Here is an 18,811-nt window from a genome sequence, read left to right as displayed (position 1 = left end):
TTTCTACAGATGGGATTAGAGATGAAGCTGGCCTTGAGTACCATCAAGGGCCAGGTCTCTGCTTTATCAGTATTATTTCAGCGGCCACTTGCTTCGCATTCTTTGGTCCGAAACTTTATGCAGGGGGTGATGCGTCTTAATCCTCCGGTTAAAGCGCCCCTAAACCCCTGGGACTTGAATTTGGTCCTGGCTGTGTTACAGAAACGGCCTTTTGAACCAATAAGTCAGATTCCTTTGGTCTTGTTGACAAGGAAATTAATTTTTCTGGTGGCCATCTCTTCTGCTAGAAGAGTATCAGAATTAGCAGCTCTTTCCTGTAAGGAGCCTTATTTGATTATACACAAGGATAGAGTGGTACTACGCTCTCATCCTAGTTTTTTACCGAAGGTGGTTTCTGATTTTCATTTAAACCAAGACATTGTTCTACCTTCCTTTTTTCCAGATCCCTGTTCTCCGGAAGAGAGATCTCTACATTCGTTGGATGTAGTAAGAGCAGTTAAGGCCTATCTAGGGGCAACTACTCAGATCCGCAAGACGGATGTTTTGTTTGTGCTGCCAGAGGGTCCCAATAGAGGACAGGCAGCGTCAAAAGCTACCATTTCTAAATGGATTCGACAGTTGATCATTCAAGCTTACGGTTTGAAACAGAAGATTCCTCCGTTTCAGATCAGGGCACATTCCACAAGGGCTATTGGTGCTTCTTGGGCAGTGCATCACCGGGCCTCTATGGCTCAAATCTGCAAGGCCGCAACCTGGTCTTCAGTTCATACATTCACCAGATTCTATCAGGTGGATGTGAGAAGGCATGAGGATATCGCCTTTGGGCGTAGTGTGCTGCAGGCAGCGGTACAGGGTCCTCAGGTCTGATTCCCCCCCCTCAGGTAGCATTGCTCTGGGACATCCCATCAGTAATTACTGTGGCTCTGTGTCCCGTGATGTTCGAGAAAGAAAATAGGATTTTTTAAAACAGCTTACCTGTAAAATCCTTTTCTTTCAAAGGACATCACGGGACACAGAGGTCCCACCCCTCTTCTAATACACTATATTGCTTGGCTACAAAACTGAGGTATCCCTGCAAGGGGGAGGGATTATATAGGGGGTTGAACTTCCTGATAGGGTGTGCCAGTGTCCAATCACCAGTGATACCTATATAACCCATCAGTAATTACTGTGGCTCTGTGTCCCGTGATGTCCTTCGAAAGAAAAGGATTTTACAGGTAAGCTGTTTTAAAAAATCCTATTTTTCCAGATTGGATGACCAGGATCACCGCATGGATCAGTTTGCCTTGGCGTTACAAACGCTCCTGAGTCACACGGCTCACCTGGAATCTTCCACTATTGCTGCTCCAGTACAACCTGTGTTGCAGGCCGTCCCTGCTGCTGCTCCAGTTTCTGTGCAGGCACCCGCCTCGAGTATTACCTCTATAAGAGGCATGTCTGGTTCCGCTCCGCTTCCCCAGCGATTTGGGGGTGATCCAGTTCTATGCAGAGGGTTTCTCAACCAGGTTGAGATATAATTTGAGATGCTGCCCCAGGCATTTCCCACGGACAGAAGCAAAGTAGGTTTCGTGATATGTTTGCTTTCTGAGCGAGCCTTGGCCTGGGCAAATCCTCTATGGGAGACATAAAAACCCGTGGTCCTGAGTTGCTCAGAATTTGTGGCTTCCTTCAAAAGAGTATTTGACATTCCCGCATGCTCCGCTTCTGCTGCCAAGAGCCTCATGTCCATCAGAGTACAAGAACTGTTGCCGATTACGCCATTGAATTCCGTACTCTGGCAGCAGAGGTTGCTTGGAACAATGAGGCCCTCATGGCTGCCTTCTATCATGGTCTCTCAGATAACATCAAGGATGAGATAGCAGCCCGAGATATACCCACTGAGCTGGAGAGATTGATCACATTTGCCATCCTCATTGACTCCAGACTCAGAGAAAGACTCTCTTTTAAGGAGCGCTGGCGCAAGCCTCCAGTACATTTGTCTCCGAGCTTTGCAGTCCCACCCTTGCCTCCCTCACCTCCCATGCCTCCTGGTACCAAGTCGGTCTGTGAAGATAAACCCATGCACTTGGGCTTCACGCGTCTCTCTGCAGATGTGAGATCCCTTAGGAGGAGGGACAGATTGTGCCTTTATTGTGGCCAGACTGGTCCCTTTTTGAAGTCTTGTCCTACCCGTTCAGGGAACGCCCGAATCTTGAGGTCCTGTCATGGACAGACCTTAGGTGGCGTTGTTTCGTCTCCAGTTTCCCAGAAAGATAAGCCCCTGGTTTTGGTTACCCTGTCTTGGGCTGAGTCATCCGTCGAGATACAAGCTCTAATCGACTCTGGGGCTGCAGGCCTGTTCATTGATGCTGCCTTTGTATCGAAGCACTCAATTCCGTTGCAGATGCGTGACACTCCACTTGCCATTGAGGCTCTTGATGGGAGATCTCTACAGCCTGTTAATGTGACTCATGAGACTGTTCCTTTGTCAACGGCCATAGGGGCCCTTCACCATGAGATAAACCAATTCCAAGTTATTTCCTCACCTAAGTTTCCGCTGGTTTTGGTTATCCTTGGTTACAGAGGCACAACCCTTCTTTTGATTGGCTCTGTGCTGAAGTTTGTCCTGGTTGCCACAGTGCAGTGAAAGATGCTTCCAGAAGGTAGCCAAGGTCCTGTGTACTTCTTCACTCTCCTCCCTGCCGGAGGAGTACCACGATTTTAGCAATGTCTTTGACAAAGGTCAAGCCGGTACCTTGCCTCCACACCGTTCGTATGATTGCCCAATTGACCTTCAACCTGGTGCCATATCCCCTCGTGGTCGGGTTTACCCTTTGTCGGTCTTCGAGGATAAAGCTATGGAGGAGTATGTTGCAGACGCACTTTCTCGAGGTTTCATCCGCAAATCCTCATCTCCTGCTGGTGCTGGTTTCTTTTTGTGAAGAAGAGTGGTTAGCTGAGACCTTGTATCAATTATAGGGGTCTCAATCTTTTCACGATTAAGAATGCCTATCCCATTCCGTTGATTACGGAGTTATTTGACCGTCTCAAGGGAGCAACGGTTTTCACGAAACTTTAATTGAGAGGGGCATACAATCTCATCAGGATTAAGGAGGGCGATGAGTGGAAAACTGCGTTTAATACCAGATCAGGTCATTATGAGTATCTCGTAATGCCTTTTGACCTTTGTAACGCTCTGGCAGTTTTGCAGGAGTTCATTAACAATGTCCTCCGAGATTTGTTGCAGTTATGTGTTGTGGTTTATCTCAACGATATCCTCATATTTTCCAAGTCCCTGGAGAGCCACCACACAGATGTCTGTCGTGTGCTTCAGAGACTAAGAGTGAACAATCTCTATTGTAAATTGGAAAAGTGCAAATTCCATTGTGAACAGGTTAAATTCCTGGGCTATGTCATTTACACTGCTGGTTTTTCGATGGACCCAGAGAAACTTTCAGCGGTCCTACAGCGGCCTCGACCCGTGGGTTTACGTCCTCTGCAGCGTTTTCTTGGCTTTGCCAACTATTATCGGAAGTTTGTTCATAACTTCTCATCTCTGGTCAAGCTCCTGACTGATATGACCAGGAAAGACGGCAACCCACAGAGTTGGTCTCCGGAGTCCATTAAGGCCTTTGAGAGTCTCAAGGCTGCCTTTGTTTCTTCTCCTGTGTTGGCACACCCTGATCCTACGTTGCCTTTTATTCTAGAAGTTGATGCTTCTGAGACTGGAGTTGGCGCCCTTCTGTCTCAACGTCCTACTTCTGAGTGCACTATGCATCCGTGTGGCTACTTTTCCAAGAAATTGTCCCCTGCGGAGTGCAATTACGAGATTGGTGACAGAGAGCTGTTGGCGATCATTTTAGCCTTGAAAGAATGGAGACATCTCCTTGAAGGTACCACTGTGCTGGTTCTCATTCTTACTGACCATAAGAATCTCATATTCTTGTCTGAGGCTTAGCGCCTTTCTCCCAGAAGGGCGCGATGGGCTCTTTTCTTGTCAAGTTTTAATTACATTGTCTCATTCTTACCCGGTACTAAGAATGTAAGGGCTGACGCCTTATCACGACAATTTTCCTGCGCTTCCAAGATGGAGTTTGTTCCGGTTCCTGTGATTCCTCCTGATCGTATTCTGGCTACGGTTCACACCAGTCTTCTCCTTTGGGTGACAAAATTCTTGCTGCTCAGGTCGATGCTCCTCCTGAGAAACCTTGTAACCGCTGCTTTGTTCCGAGAGTCTCCGTACTGCTGTGCTCCAGACTTACCATTCTCCCAAGGCTGCTGGCCACCCTGGGAAGAATCCACTCTTTTGGGCCATTTCCCAACAATTCTGGTGGCCTAGTCTACGTGCTGATATAACCGCCTTCGTAGCTGCCTGTTCTGTGTGTGTCCAGAGTAAGACTCAACGACACCTTCCAGTGGGCCTCCTACAACCCATACCCAATGAAGAGAGGCCCTGGACCCACCTGTCTATGGATTTCATTGTGGAGTTACACACCTCCCAGGACAACACAGTTATCCTTATGGTGGTTGACCGGTTCTCGAAAATGTTGCATTGTATTCCACTCAAGAAGTTGCCTACTTCTAAGGAACTGGCTTCTATTTTTGCTCAGGAGATCTTCCGCTTACATGGGCTACCCAAGGTGATTGTCTCAGACAGGGGTAGTCAGTTTGTAGTTCTGGCGAGCCTTTTGTGCTCAGTTGGGCATTCAGCTTGCTTTCTCCTCTGCGTATCACCCGCAGTCTAATGGGGCTGCAGAACGAGCCAATCAGTCCTTGGAGTAATTCCTATGTTGCTATATTTCTGACCATTATAACAACTGGTCAGACCTCTTACCGTGGGCGGAGTTTGCTCATATAGTGCCTTGAATTCAGCTTCCCGTTTGTCCCAATTTATGGCGAACTATGGTTTCCAACCTTCCGTGTTGCCTGCCTCGTTTGTTCCACAGAGTATTCCTGCATTAGAGGAGCATCTCCGTGGCCTTCGTTCCACTTGAGCACAAGTCCAGGAGGCTTTGCGACATGCTAACGATAGGTACAGACTCCATGCTGACCGCAGACGTCTGCCTGCACCGTCCTACCAGGTTGGGGACAGAGTCTGGCTGTCGTCTCGCAACCTCTGACTTCATGTTTCTTCTTTGAAGTTCGCACCCCAGTTTATTGGGCCTTTCCGTATCCTTCGCAGGATTAACCCAGTGGCTTACGCGTTGGACCTTCCTCCTAGTATGCGCATCTCTAATGTGTTTCATGTCTCCTTATTGAAACCTTTGGTCTGCAACTGCTTTACCACCTTGGTGCCACGTCCTCACTCTATACAGGTTGAGAACCATGAGGAGTATGAAGTACAATCCATTGTTGACTTCCGTAGGTTCCGTGGGCGCATACAGTACCTGGTGCATTGGAAGGGGTACGGTCCCAATGCTCTTGGGTCTCTTCCTTGCACGTACATGCCCCTGTCCTCCTCTGTGATTTCTATAGATGTTTTCCCCTCAAGCCTGGTGGTCCTCCGAGGGGGAGGGGTTGTTGAGGAGGCCCTTCCTTCCCTGAGCTGGCCGCTCAGCTGTCAGCTAATTACCAGCTCCTTTCTCTCCACAGTGACTCAGCTGTTGATCATCTGCTCATCAGTCCTGGCTACTTAAAGCCGTCCAGCTCACTTCATCTCTGCCTTCGCCTTTGGTCACATCTCAGAGACTCTCCTGCATTCCTGTTGAAGACTTGCTCGGCTGATATCCCTTCTGGCTCCTGATCCTGCTTGCTGTACTACTATGTTGATCTCTGGCTCTCTGATATTAGCATTGGCTGACTACCCGATCTGGTTACTGAACTCTGGCTATGTGTTGACTACGCTTACTCTGTTTACCTTTTTATTATTATTAAACAAGTGTGATTAACTGTACTTCTGTCTCAGTCTGATTCATGGTTTCTGACAGGGTGGGGACAAGCAAGCGCCCCCCCCCTCCTGAACCATACCAGGCCACATGGGGGCGTGGGTGCTTTGCCATGTTGATGGGGACAAGGGCCTCTTCCCGACAACCCTGGCCGTTGGTGGTCGGGGTCTGCAGGGGGCAGGGGGCTTAACAAGGGGGCCCCAGATCCCGGCCCCCCACCCTATGTGAATGAGTATGGGGTACATACCCCTACCCATTCACCTTATAAAAAAAAATGCAAAAACAAAACAGTACACACGTTTAAAAAAAAAAATTTAAGGCAGCTCCGGCATCTCTTCCAATTTCTTCTCCCCTCTCCGGCTCTTCTCCCTCTTCTGGCAATGTCTTCACCCTCTCCGGTTCTTCTCCCTCTGTCTGCTGTCTTCCAGCCCTCTCCGGTTCTTCTCCCTATGTCCGCTGTCTTCTCCATCAGTTCTTCCTCCGATGTTGGCTCAATGTTCTTACCCGCTCTAATGCTAGGTGTGCGATGTGCCACTACTTATATTGACATGGGGGGGTTCACCGGGGTGACTCCATACGGAGGCCCCACCCCCTTATGACGTCACCGCCCCATCATGCCCCTGGCGGTGACATTGGCCAGGGTTGTCGGACAGAGGCCCTTGTCCCCATCAACATGGAGGCAAGGTGCTTTGGGGTGGGGGGCGCAGGGCCCCCCTGCTCCAAAGCACCAATCCCCCCATGTTGAGGGCATGCGGCCTGGTACGGTTCAGGAGGCCGGGGGCGCTCGCTCGTCTCCACTTTCCTGGCCTGCCAGGCTGCTTGCTCAGATAAGGGTCTGGTATGGATTTTGGGGCGGACCCCACGCTGTTTTTTAGTTGTGGGGTTCCCCTTAAAATCCATGCCAGATCGAAGGGTCTGGTATGGTCTTGGAGGGGAAACCCATGCCTTTTTTTAACATTTCGCGTGGAGTTTACATTAAAGATTCATACCAGGCCCAAAGAGCCTGGCATTGTCAGGATCAAAGTTGGATCCCCGTTCATTGAAGTCGGATGGATGTTGGACTTCAAGTCGCAGGGCAAAGTCAGATCCATAGTCGTACGACTCGTGTCGTACCAGTGTGAACCTGGCCTGAGAGTCTATCTCTATTGTGCCACTAAATGAAGGACATCAAGTTTCTCCATATTCCAAGGTTAGGAGGATAAGCCAACTTGAACGCTATGGATGTATTATGAAGGTAACTGTAAAATATGTGGAGATTGTTCTCAATCATGATGATTATTATGTTCATATATAAGTGTGACTTTTATAGATGGACAGATGTGTCGTTCATCATCTGATAAGATGGAACTATGAACCAAGTTGGGGCTCATTTCGTTTTGGTGAAATTGTACCAGAAGGAATCTCACTGTTTCTGTATACAGAATAATGTATAAAAAGACGTGATTATGACCCAAAATATCATCTTATCTAACATGGGTCCAGTCATAATACTATCATATACTTGTTTATTGGTAATCCCATTATATATTTAGTGTTTTGGAGATGATCATTATTGCCAAAATTTCGGATGTGTGCTGCCAGATCTATAATCAATAAGTAGTTTAGTGTACAAATTATATATTTTTTTCTTTCTATTGTGTACAACTATTATTAAAATTGCTATATAAAAATCCACCTCCTGACAGATAAAAATCTCCATTTAATTCCTGTTAGACCAGAAAGTACCGATCATACATACATCAGGAATAATATCTCCTCTCCAAGGCATTGTATAGTTCTCACAAGGTCCCATTTGTGAAGTAATAATTGTTCCCTATAACAGATGAGTTACTTCAGTCCCCAGATAGACTGAATGAATAGGATGAATAGGTCTGCTCATAGGGTGCCACCTGGTGGTCAAGGGAGGTAATACAAAAGTAAACACATAAGTAGTTATCAGACAAAACCACCAATAAGGAGAAGGTCCCTCCTTCTGGGCGGGGTTTATTCACATTTTATGAGGTGATTGTTTTATCACTCAGTAAGATGGGAAGGAGACACACTGAGGGGGGACCATCTACTCACACCATCTGGAACGTAGACACCATCTCCTGAGGACACTCAGATCATCACTCCGAGGAAGCTCAACTCCACCCATTAATTGGCAGCCATCTTTGGGTCTGACCATCTATTATCTGATACTTGGAGGGTAATTATAATATATCTTCTGATGATTTTGCTTGCTTAGATGAATAATACAATAGCCATGTTTATTTTTGTAACCTAATTGCTCTCCCCACGATGTCACAACTACTCAAGAAATTACGGAACCTAAAAATCTCCATAGGCAACACTTTAAAAGCCTTTACAAGTTACCAGTTTAGAGTTACACAGGAGGTCTGGTGCTAGAATTTTTGCTCTTGCCCTGACGTTTATTGTGATACATTAATCATTCTACACACAAAATATTGATCGTCCTACAAACAAAGACTTTGATCGTCCTACACACAAACATTGATCATCCTACACACAAAAACATTGATTGTCCTACATACAAAAACATTGATTGTCCTACACACAAACATTGATCATCCTACACACAAAGACATTGATCGCCCTACACACAAAAACATTGATCATCCTACACACGAAGACATCAATCTTCCTACACACAAAAACATTGACTGTCCTACACACAAAAACATTGATCATCCTACACACGAAGACATCAATCATCCTACACACAAAGACATTGATCATCCTACACACAAAGACATTGATCGTCCTACACACAAAAACATTGATCGCCCTACACACAAAGATATCAATCATCCTACACACAAAGACATTGATCATCCTACACACAAAACATTAATCATCCTACACACAAAAATATTGATCGCCCTACACACAAAAATATTGATCGTCCTACACACAAAAACATTGATTGTCCTACACACATTTTTGAGATAAATTCTAGTAATATGTTCCTCTAAACAAACAGCACTGACAATAAATAGACAAGACAATGACCATCCTGACCATACATGGCCTACAAAGGGCAATTAGGCAATTATGGCAAACATTACAATATACAGCCAACACAATGATGGAATGCAGGAATATGGAGCACAGAGCCCCTTACATTGCTGGTTCCATCTGGTATGAGAGGGGCGAAAATACTAAGGCTCTGAGCAGAAAGGTAACTAGAACCTTCAGGCTGGGTTCACACTGCAGACGGCCGCGGATCGCACAAGAACGCTGTGCGTCCCTGTTCTTCAATTCAGGGATGAATCTTTGACTGAATTTGGCCCTGAAACGGAGTCAAAGACGCACAGTGTTTCTGTGCTAGCCGCTCTGCAGCCGCCTCGGTGATATGTGAACCATAGAGAGCCGATCACATTCTCCTGTCATGCAAATTGGATGTGGGGAAACCCGCATCTAATTCGCATAGGTGTGAACCCAGCCTCAGGGCCCTGGTGAAAGAAACCATGAAGGACCCCCCTGACCCACAGGTCCCATGGCCCTTCCAGCGGTCCCAGGACCCTTCCCACTGATTCCGTGGCCCTTTACTTCTGCAGTGGAACCCTTTTCTGCTGTCTTTGGCCCCCCCATGGTAGCGGAACACCAGAGTCTGATCACAAGTATGACCTTTGCAACCTGGTAGGTCCACCAATGTCTCACCTCCGCCGATCTTGCAGCCAGTGCTCACCTCTGCCGATCTTGCACATAGGGCTCACCTCCACCGATCTCACGCAAAGGGCTCACCTCCACCGATCGCACGCACAGGGCTCACCCCCATCGACTGCACACAGGACTCACCTTCACCGATTGCACACACAGGGCTCACCTTCACCAATTGTACACACAGGACTCACTTTCACCAATTGCACACACAGGGCTCACCTCCACGGATCGCATGCACAGGGCTCACCTCCACTGATCTCGTGCACAGGGCTCACCTCCGCCGATCGCATGCACATGGCACACCTCCACCAATTGCACACACAGAGCTCACCTCCGCTGATTGCACACACAGGGCTCACCTCCACCAATCACTTCCTGCAGTGCCCAGCGAGGTGCTTTGCTCTCTGTGACCCCAAATCTGGCACAATGCAGCCACTGAAGTTTCCAAGTGATGACAAAGGGTGGGATGAGGTACAGGAATGGGGGGAAGGGTGTCTCAACTGGTGTGCCAGTCAGAGGGGGGTATGGGCAGGGGATAGGAATGGGTGGGGCAGATGAAGAGGCAATAATATGGGCAGCCCTGGAAAGGGAACCCAGGTGTTGGGGGGACAAGAGAAGAGATGGAGCAGAAGGCTGAGCAGAAACTCCAGAGAGCAACTGGCAGAGGTGCAGAGAGAGTATCCTGCCTCCCACACATATCAAGGGCCCCACACACACTGAGGACCCCCACACCACATACAAGCACTCGCCATGCTCCGGACCCTGTAGCTGGCATCAGTGAATGGTCCCTCAGAGCTGGCGTAGAGCCCTCTCAGTATGTAGAACTTCAAGCTTGTGTCTGGGAAGGAGGAGTCGGGAGAGGAGTTGGCTGATGTTGGAGGGTGCTGTGCCCGCGTTGGGGGCAGATCAGGGACAGTAAGGGGGCTCTGCAATCACGGGGGAGCCTCCACTGATCCCGGCACTCTTTACTCCGACAGCAGGACCCTTTCCTGCTGTCTTGGTGCCCTCTCTGCATTTGCAGAATGCCAGGGCCCAGTGGCAGGTGCGGCCTTTGGGACCATGGTAGTTCCGCCACTGGTTCTGAGTAAAGTAGGGTTTCTGAGGAGGTAGTGGGACTAAAGGACTCTGCAAACCTCTGAGGGTTTACTTCATCTAAAAGACTCTAGGACCCCCGAGGAGGAAGTGTAGCTGAAGGACTTTGGGGGTCTCTTAGGAAGTAATAGTGCTGAACAACTCTGAGTGGTTAGGTGGGCTGAAGGGCTGTGGGGGACACAAAACAGACGGGGACATTTATAGAGGGGCATGAAGGCCGTAGTCCTTAAATGTACAGCAACCCTCCAATCCCCCCCTCTTCACATCCATATCCTATTATTGTGTGACCAATACCATCCAAATAATTCTTACTTTCATTTACCAAAGTTACCATCTACAAGGAAACCTGTATAGATCAAATGATAGCACCAATGAGGATGGAGGAGGATCAGAGTCACATGACTGAGAAGATACTAAACCTCACCCTGGAGATCATCTACCTGCTGACCAGAGAGGTGAGGAGGATTATGGGAGGTCACATGACATCACTCTTATCTCTACTAATAAAACAGACCTGACCAGAGAGGTGAGGATTCTGGGATTCTAACATGATATTCCTAATAGTTTTCCTATACAGAGATTTCCTATTGTGAAGTCAGGTGATCATATGACCATCACAGTGCCTCCATGTGACTCCCTAAAACCTGAGAGACACAACATGCAGAAGATTCTAGAAGTCACCAAGAAGATGATGGAGCTGCTGACTGGAGAGGTGAGCGGTGCTGGGAATTCTGGGACATTATCCAGTAACAGACAAGGGATGTGTCTGGATGGTGACTGTATCATTGTGTGTGTCAGGTTCCTATAAGGTGTCAGGATGTCACTGTCTATTTCTCCATGGAGGAGTGGGAGTATTTAGAAGGACACAAGGATCTCTACAAGGACGTCATGATGGACAATCAGCCGCCCCTCACATCACCGGGTAAGAGGAGACTTTATTGTAAAGGAGAGAGCAGTACTGAGACTCCACCTAGATCCCCCATCATCTGATAAACACATAGAAACAATGTATTCAGTCAGTGTGTGTGTTTCCTACAGATGGATCCAGTAATGGGAACCCACCAGAGAGATGTCCCCATCCTCTGTATTCCCGGGATTCCACACAGGAAGGTCACACCATCCCTCACCATCATCAGGTAGATGAGGAACAATCACTGATACTATCATTAGGATCTGTACACTATCTATATTGTTACAATTGATGCCTTTTTTATTCTATATTCAGAGTGGAAACCTGTGAGATTCTAAAGCTGAGGTTAAAGAAGAGATAAAAGAAGAGGATGATGAGGATGGGGTGATGAAGGAGTCAGATTTTCCAAAAGAACAAAAAGACCTGTACCAGGACACCATGGTGGAGTCATCCAGCTACAGAAACCCGCCAGAGAGATGTCCCTGTCCTCTGTATTCCCGGGATTCCAAACAGGAAGGTCCCACCATCCCTCACTGTTACAAGGTTGGTGGAACGGAGCATCTAGAACATGACTAGACTTGTAGGTATCATGTGCAAATTTTTTATGTATGCTTATAGTTTACAGATGATATTTTCTTCATTTTCTTGTTTCAGAGTGAAGATCCAATCAATATAGAATTTGATGGTAAAGCAGAAGAAGAGATGTATGTGAGGGATGATCAGCAGTCTATGGAGGAGGATGGAATAACGGGGCCATTTATAGAGGAGGACACTCCTACAGAGATCAGCACAGGTGGGTCATTAACACTATTACATTCCTCCACCCATACTGTTCACTGATTGGTCCAGAGTAGGGCGGGGACTGGGTGATATCAACCTGTAATACCCTGATCACTTTCCTGAACTGTGTTCTCCATCCTGTATTCCTCTCAGATAATCTTCCTTCTCTGTGCTGCAGACACAATTTATGTATCTAGACTGAATTTATGGAGATTTTGGGGTTCATCTGTCAACAAAATGTTTATTTTCATCACAGGCTTTACTAGACCTGGGCACCTGGGGCATGTATTTTGCATCTTCTGCCCCATACCTGGGTCTAGTAAGATTTCTGACAGAGCAATTTTCTCAGGATTACTTGCTCTATAGTCTGCTGCCTGCATCGGGTGGAGGCATATGTCTATATAGTCTCAGACCCAAGTCACTGAGTGCAGTCTCAGGAGATGGGAGGCAGTGGTTTGGGGCCTCTGCGACTTGTCTCAAGTAAACATTTAAGCTTCCACTGATTACTGAATACCATTATTATTAGACCTGGCCCTTACACTATATACTCTTTGTTGTACATTACATCATTCTGATACTATATAGTCCTATCTGTTGTATCTTTTAAATATGTATTCTCTTTTGTTACACATATTTTGTACCAGCTGGACATTTTATATCTGATGATTTGATTGGAGCACAGACTTTTACACATTCATAATAATGTGATAACATCCTCAAACTTTTGAACCTTAAACAAAGTGATATGAGGGAGGAGTCAATAACCAGTCTTCATCTTGGTTGTTCTCCCCCATCCTCACTCTCTGACCTCCGGTGGGGCTCAGCCCCGCTGTTATTCATGACTAAATCATGGACTATATAAGGAAGTGCAGTACTTCTTGTGTTGGGAAGATTACAATGAGTGATTGAGGGGGTAGGGACACTCGTCCTATAATTCCCTCATCACTGTCACTCCTATAAAGACAGTTCTCGTTGTTTCCTCACTCTCTGACTAAGGTCCATGAATAAAGAAATGAACTGGTAGGAGATCAGAGGACCCATTTACTAGTTACCTTGAGGGTGGAATTGTAAGAACCTCAGAGAGATGCCCAATGTGGGCGGAGTCCTTGTTTAGGGGAACCAATCGGCTCATGTCTAGTAATAATCTTTTTATTTCTATTTTAGTAGATGGACGGGAGATGAGGAAAACCTCAGAGGATTGTCACACGTTGTCTCCAGACTGTAAAGTAGAAGATGAGGACATCACACAGTATAGTCCAGGAGAAAACCCGACTACCTCAAATGTCCATCCGGCACCACACAGTGTAGATGGACCATCGTATTCCTCTTATCCTGAGGAACCTCAGACTGTGAGGGACGGTGCCATCCTTCCAACAGATAAGAGGTTTTCCTGTACTGAGTGCGGGAAATGTTTCCCTTTCAAATCCAATCTTGATGTGCATAAAAGATCTCACACAGGAGAGAAGCCGTATTCCTGTCCTGAGTGCGGGAAATGTTTTTCATGGAAGTCCAATCTTTACACACATCAAACATCTCACACAGGGGAGAAGCCGTATTCCTGTCCTGAGTGTAGGAAATGTTTTTCAGTGAAGTCCAATCTTTACACACATCAGAGATCCCACACGGGGGAGAAGCCATATTCCTGTCCTGAGTGTGGGAAATGTTTTTCAGTGAAGTCCAATCTTTACAAACATCAGAGATCTCACACGGGGGAGAAGTCATATCCCTGTCTGGAGTGTGGGAAATGTTTTTCAGTGAAGTTTAATCTTTACAAACATCAGAGATCTCACACAGGTGAGAAGCCGTATTCCTGTCCTGAGTGTGGGAAATGTTTTTTTAGTGAAGTCCAATCTTTACACACATCAGAGATCTCACACAGGGGAGAAGCCGTATTCCTGTCCTGAGTGTGGAAAATGTTTTACATATAAGGTCAGTCTTCAAAACATCAGAGATCTCACACAGATGAGAAGCCACTTTCCTGTCCTGAGTGTGGAAATTGTTTTTCTGACAAGTACAATGTTTACGACATCAGAAGTCTCACATGGGGGAGAAGCCTTTTTCTTGTCCTGAGTGTGGGAAATGTTTTTCACGGAAGTCCCATCTTTACACACATCAGAGATCTCACACAGGGGAGAAGACGTATTCCTGTCCTGAGTGTGGGAAATGTTACTCACAGAAGTCCAATCTTTCCACATATCAGAGATCTCACACGGGGGAGAAGCCACTTTCCTGTCTTGAGTGAGGGAATTGTTCCTCACTGGAGTCCTGTCTTTCTTTACATCAGGGATCCCACACAACCCTTGAGGTGTATTAGTGCCTTGAGTGAGGGAAATGTCTTCTATATGAATATTGCTGGACATCACAGCTCTCATGTGGGGAAGAAGCACACCCTGATATACACCTCAGATATACTCCATGGCTGATCTTCATCATGTAAGAAACAGTTGATAAGGAGATCAGAGATCACCAAAGACATGGATGAAGTGTTGTACCGTGTTGGCCATTGATAGCAGTAGAAAAATAAAAATGGAGTCATTACCTTTCATTGACTGAGCACAATTTGTGGTGTAAGATTTCACAAACACTTAGAGGTCTGTTTAACCAGTTGCCGACCAGCCACTGTCATTATATGGCGACAGTTGGCACTGCTGCACAAATCGCTGTAGGGCACCGTAGCTTGCGCTTGCGGTTATAGGGAACACGTGCGTGCGGCCCCGCCATCCCCACAGTGATCGGATTCATTTCAGAACCGATCAGTCTCCAGGCCCAGGCCAATGATTTCTGGCCTGAACCTGGTGATCGGTTCTGGCGAATGAGAAACTGTCCTCTGTCCTTAAATGTAGACACAGGCAGAGGAAGTGATGTCACCTCCGCTTTCGGTTCCAGAGAGATGAGAGGACATCTAAAAGTGAAGTTGCACCAACACTACACTGACATCAGTACACGTAGGCACTCTTTTGACCCCCTGATCGCCCCCCCCCCTCAGTTAACCCTTTCACTCCCTGTCACTGTGTCACCAAGTGCAGTTTTCAGATTTTCACTGATCACTGTACTAGTGTCACTTGTCAGCATTAGGGCAGGCCCAGATAGGTTTAGGGTACCACCTATTAACCCTCTAATATAGGTTTAACCCCTTGATCACCCCTTTCACCCTCTGTCACCTATATAGTGTACACATGTCTTTTCTGAGCACTGTATTTAGTGTCACGTGTATTAGCTAGTTACTGTCATCGTCAGTTTTTTATATAGCGTCAGGGTACCCGCCATATATTACCTAATAAAGGTTTAACCTCCTGATCGCCCAGCAGGTGACATCAGTTAGGTTTTAGCGTCAGTTAGGGTCAGCGTCAGTCCCAGGCAGTGTCAGATTAGTGCCAGTAGCGCCAACACCCACGCACACACCATACACCTCCCTTACTAGTATAGTGTTTGAATGGATCAATATCTTTGACCTGATCAGATCTATACTAGCGTCCCCAATAGTTTAGTGTTCCCAAAAACACAGCATTAGCAGGATCAGCCCAGACACCTGCTAGCATCTGCATTTAGCCCCTCCGCCCAGCCCAACCCTCCCAAGTGCAGTATCAACCGATCACTGTCACTTACAAAAAAAAACACAACACACATAACTGCAGCGTTTGCAGAGTCAGGCCTGATCCCTGCATATGCTAACAGTTAATTTTTTGTAGCGATTGAAGTGGTCGGTGACAACCTATGGTTTTTTTTTCCCTGTGAGTCGCACTAGTTGTACCTATAAATTTAGTGGCCAAAATGTCCAAACAGAGGTACACTAGTGAAGAGCGATAGGGAAGCTCCGCTGTCAGATTCAGGCTGCGTATATGAACTGGTAGAGAGCAGTCAGGGGGCACCCTGACAGATAGCTCTGACGATGGAGTAGTGGTCCCTGCTAAGGTCAGGCGTACCCGACCCCGTTTTTATGTTGAGGTGCAAGAACCGCATGGCTCTCATATGGAGCAGAGAGCCAGCTCATCCTTCTGGTGAACTGGCAAGCACCGGTGGCCTAGCACATCCTGGTCATAGACAAACCAGCACTGCAGTAACACTTGGTGAAGTGGCGAGTCTCATAAGTCCAGTTCAAGCTGGTGCGGTGGCTAGCACAAGTAGTGCCCCACAGCCACCAAGAAGACAAAGACAAGCCCATAGAACCCATAGTGCCCTTCCAGCTGCATATGCCAATCCTGATTGGGAGCCCACCACTTCTGCAGCACCTGTACTTTCCCCATTCACTGGCCAACCCAGGATACCGGTGGAAACAGTTGATTTTACGTCACTTGATTTTCATTCACTGTTTTTAACGGAAGATCTCTATAGATCTATTGTGGACCAAAGCAATTTGTATGCTGGTCAATTCATTGCCGCTAATCCCAATTTGACCCTTGCCAGAGAATGGAAACCTATTATTTCCGAATTTAAGTAATTTCTGGGCCTATCCCTCCTCATGGGCATAACTAAAACAAATGAGTTGCGGTCATATTGGTCCACTGACACAATTCATCATATGCCCGTGTTCTCTCCTTGCATTGCCAGGACTAGATACGAGCAGATCTTGTGGTTCATGCACTTCAATGACAATGAACTCTGCCGTCCTCAAGGTGACCCTGGATATGATCGGCACCACAAAATTCGGCCCCCCGTAAACCACTTCAACCAACAGTTTGCAGCCCTGTTTATTCCTGATCAAGTTGTCTGCATTGACGAGTGCCTGATTAAATTTTCTGGCCGTTTGTCTTTCAAACAGTATCTTCCCAGCAAGCATGCCAGATATGGGGTCAAGATGTATAAGTTCTGTGACAGGGCAACAGGCTATATATATATAGTTTTATGGTTTATGAGGGGAAGAGATAGTCACGTGGAGCCCCACAGCTGCCCACACTACATAGAGAGCAGCGGTAAGATTGTTTGGGACTTGGTATCACCCTTATTCGGAAAGGGGTACCACTTGTAGTGGACAATTATTACAAAAGCGTGCCGCTTTTTAGTCACCTTTTTGATTGTGGAATTGCCGCATGTGGCAGCGTGCGATCTAATCGTCGGGGGGTTCCCCCAATGACTTGTAGAAACCTGACTTAGATGGGGGGAGAGAGCCTGCTTGAGATGTAATAATTTGCTTGCAGTGAAGTGGAGGGACACAGGGAATGTTTTCGTTCGTCCTCCCTTCACGCAGATACGACAGTCAAAATTCCAACAGTGACTGGTGTTGCTGTGAAGCCCCTCTGTGTCAACAAATACAACCTTAACATGGGAGGGGTAGACTTCAATGACCAGATGATGGTGCTGTACTTAATTGCCTGTAAGGCCAGACGCTGGTATAAGAAAGTGTCTGTATACTTATTCCAATTCGCTCTGCTGAATGCTTATGTGCTATACAAAGTGTCAGGAAAAATTTGTATCCTTCTTAAAATTCCAGGAAGAGATCATCACAGCCCTTCTGTTTCCAGACGGTACTGTGTCCCAACTCTGCAATGTAAATGCAGAACACCCCAGAGAAGATGTGGTATCTGTAGAAAAAGCGGATATAGATGTTATACCCATTAGACAGGCTCTCCTGTCCTGACCAACCTGGTCTCTGCATCGGTGACTGTTTCCGTCACTACCACACACTAGTGGAGTATTAGAATAGGGAACAGCATGGCACAGCCCTAGGGCACACTAACACACAAGGTTTCGAAAGATGTTAGATGGCCATCGCATTTTGAGAGACCCTAAGCTGTAACGTTTATAGTTACAATAAAAGTTAAAACAATAAATAAAAAAGCCAATAATAGTTGTAATTTTATTACCCTTCTCTCTCTATTGTTCTGCTGTTTTACTGTATTTTATGCTTAACTGGAATGTTTTATTGTTACTGTGTTTTATCGTATTTGCTTTGCAGGTATGTCCTACTGTTATACTGTATTGTTACTATGTTTTATTGTTAAAGCGGAAAACCACCCTAAAATGGAACTTCCGCTTTTTGGAATCCCCCCCCCTCCGGTGTCACATTTGGCACCTTTCAGGGGGGAGCAGATACCTGTCTAATACAGATATTTTGCTCCCACTTCTGGGCATAGATACCCGAGCCACCCGCGGGTATCTATGCCACTTCCCGCCCCCCCCGCTGTCTCCTGGGAGACACACAGGTCCCAGAAGACAGGAGAGACCAGTGGGATAGCGCAGCTTCACTTAATGATTCCCTTACCGAAGATGGTGGCAGCAGCACCCAAGACCTGAGGGAGAGATCCGGCTTCAGGTGCCGACATCGCGAGTGCCCTGGACAGGTAAGTGTCATTATTTTAAGTCAGCAGCTGCAGTGTTTGTAGCTGCTGACTTTAAAAAAAAAAAATTGGCAGAACTGCGCTTTAACCATTATTTGCTTTGAAGGTATGCCATTCAGCTGCAGCATGGGTTTCTTTATTTTGACAACAACAGGGTTTGCTCTCATGATATGTAAATCTGTGACTCCAGCGCTGATTTCACCAACAAAGGTAAAAAAAGAGCA

At 46.7% G+C, this 18,811-nt stretch overlaps 2 protein-coding genes and 1 pseudogene across 11 annotated transcripts in view; 2 read left to right on the top strand and 1 right to left on the bottom strand.

Moving 5' to 3' along the window:
- LOC141121836 (uncharacterized) overlaps positions 1-18,811 on the top strand; it is a 963,509-nt gene that overhangs the window by 85,965 nt on the left and 858,733 nt on the right. The window contains exon 1 of one of the 9 annotated variants that reach the window (XM_073611564.1): positions 11,352-11,544. The exons of 7 other annotated variants lie outside the window; for them this stretch is intronic. In XM_073611564.1, coding sequence (XP_073467665.1) covers positions 11,460-11,544 — 85 coding nt within the window. In that variant the 5' untranslated portion in view covers positions 11,352-11,459. Of the gene's footprint in view, positions 1-11,351; positions 11,545-18,811 lie in introns of those variants that run through there. One more of the 9 variants, XM_073611560.1, reaches the window with a different exon arrangement.
- LOC141121865 (uncharacterized) overlaps positions 1-18,811 on the bottom strand; it is a 306,769-nt gene that overhangs the window by 264,126 nt on the left and 23,832 nt on the right. The window lies entirely within an intron of this gene.
- Positions 11,909-14,496, top strand: LOC141121883 (uncharacterized; annotated as a pseudogene).

This window comes from Aquarana catesbeiana, unplaced genomic scaffold (assembly GCF_042186555.1).
Source record: "Aquarana catesbeiana isolate 2022-GZ unplaced genomic scaffold, ASM4218655v1 unanchor233, whole genome shotgun sequence".
In the NCBI taxonomy this organism is placed as follows: Eukaryota; Metazoa; Chordata; class Amphibia; order Anura; family Ranidae; genus Aquarana; species Aquarana catesbeiana.
Note: the sequence above shows the minus strand (reverse complement) of the source record. Positions and strands in the feature narration are given on the sequence as shown.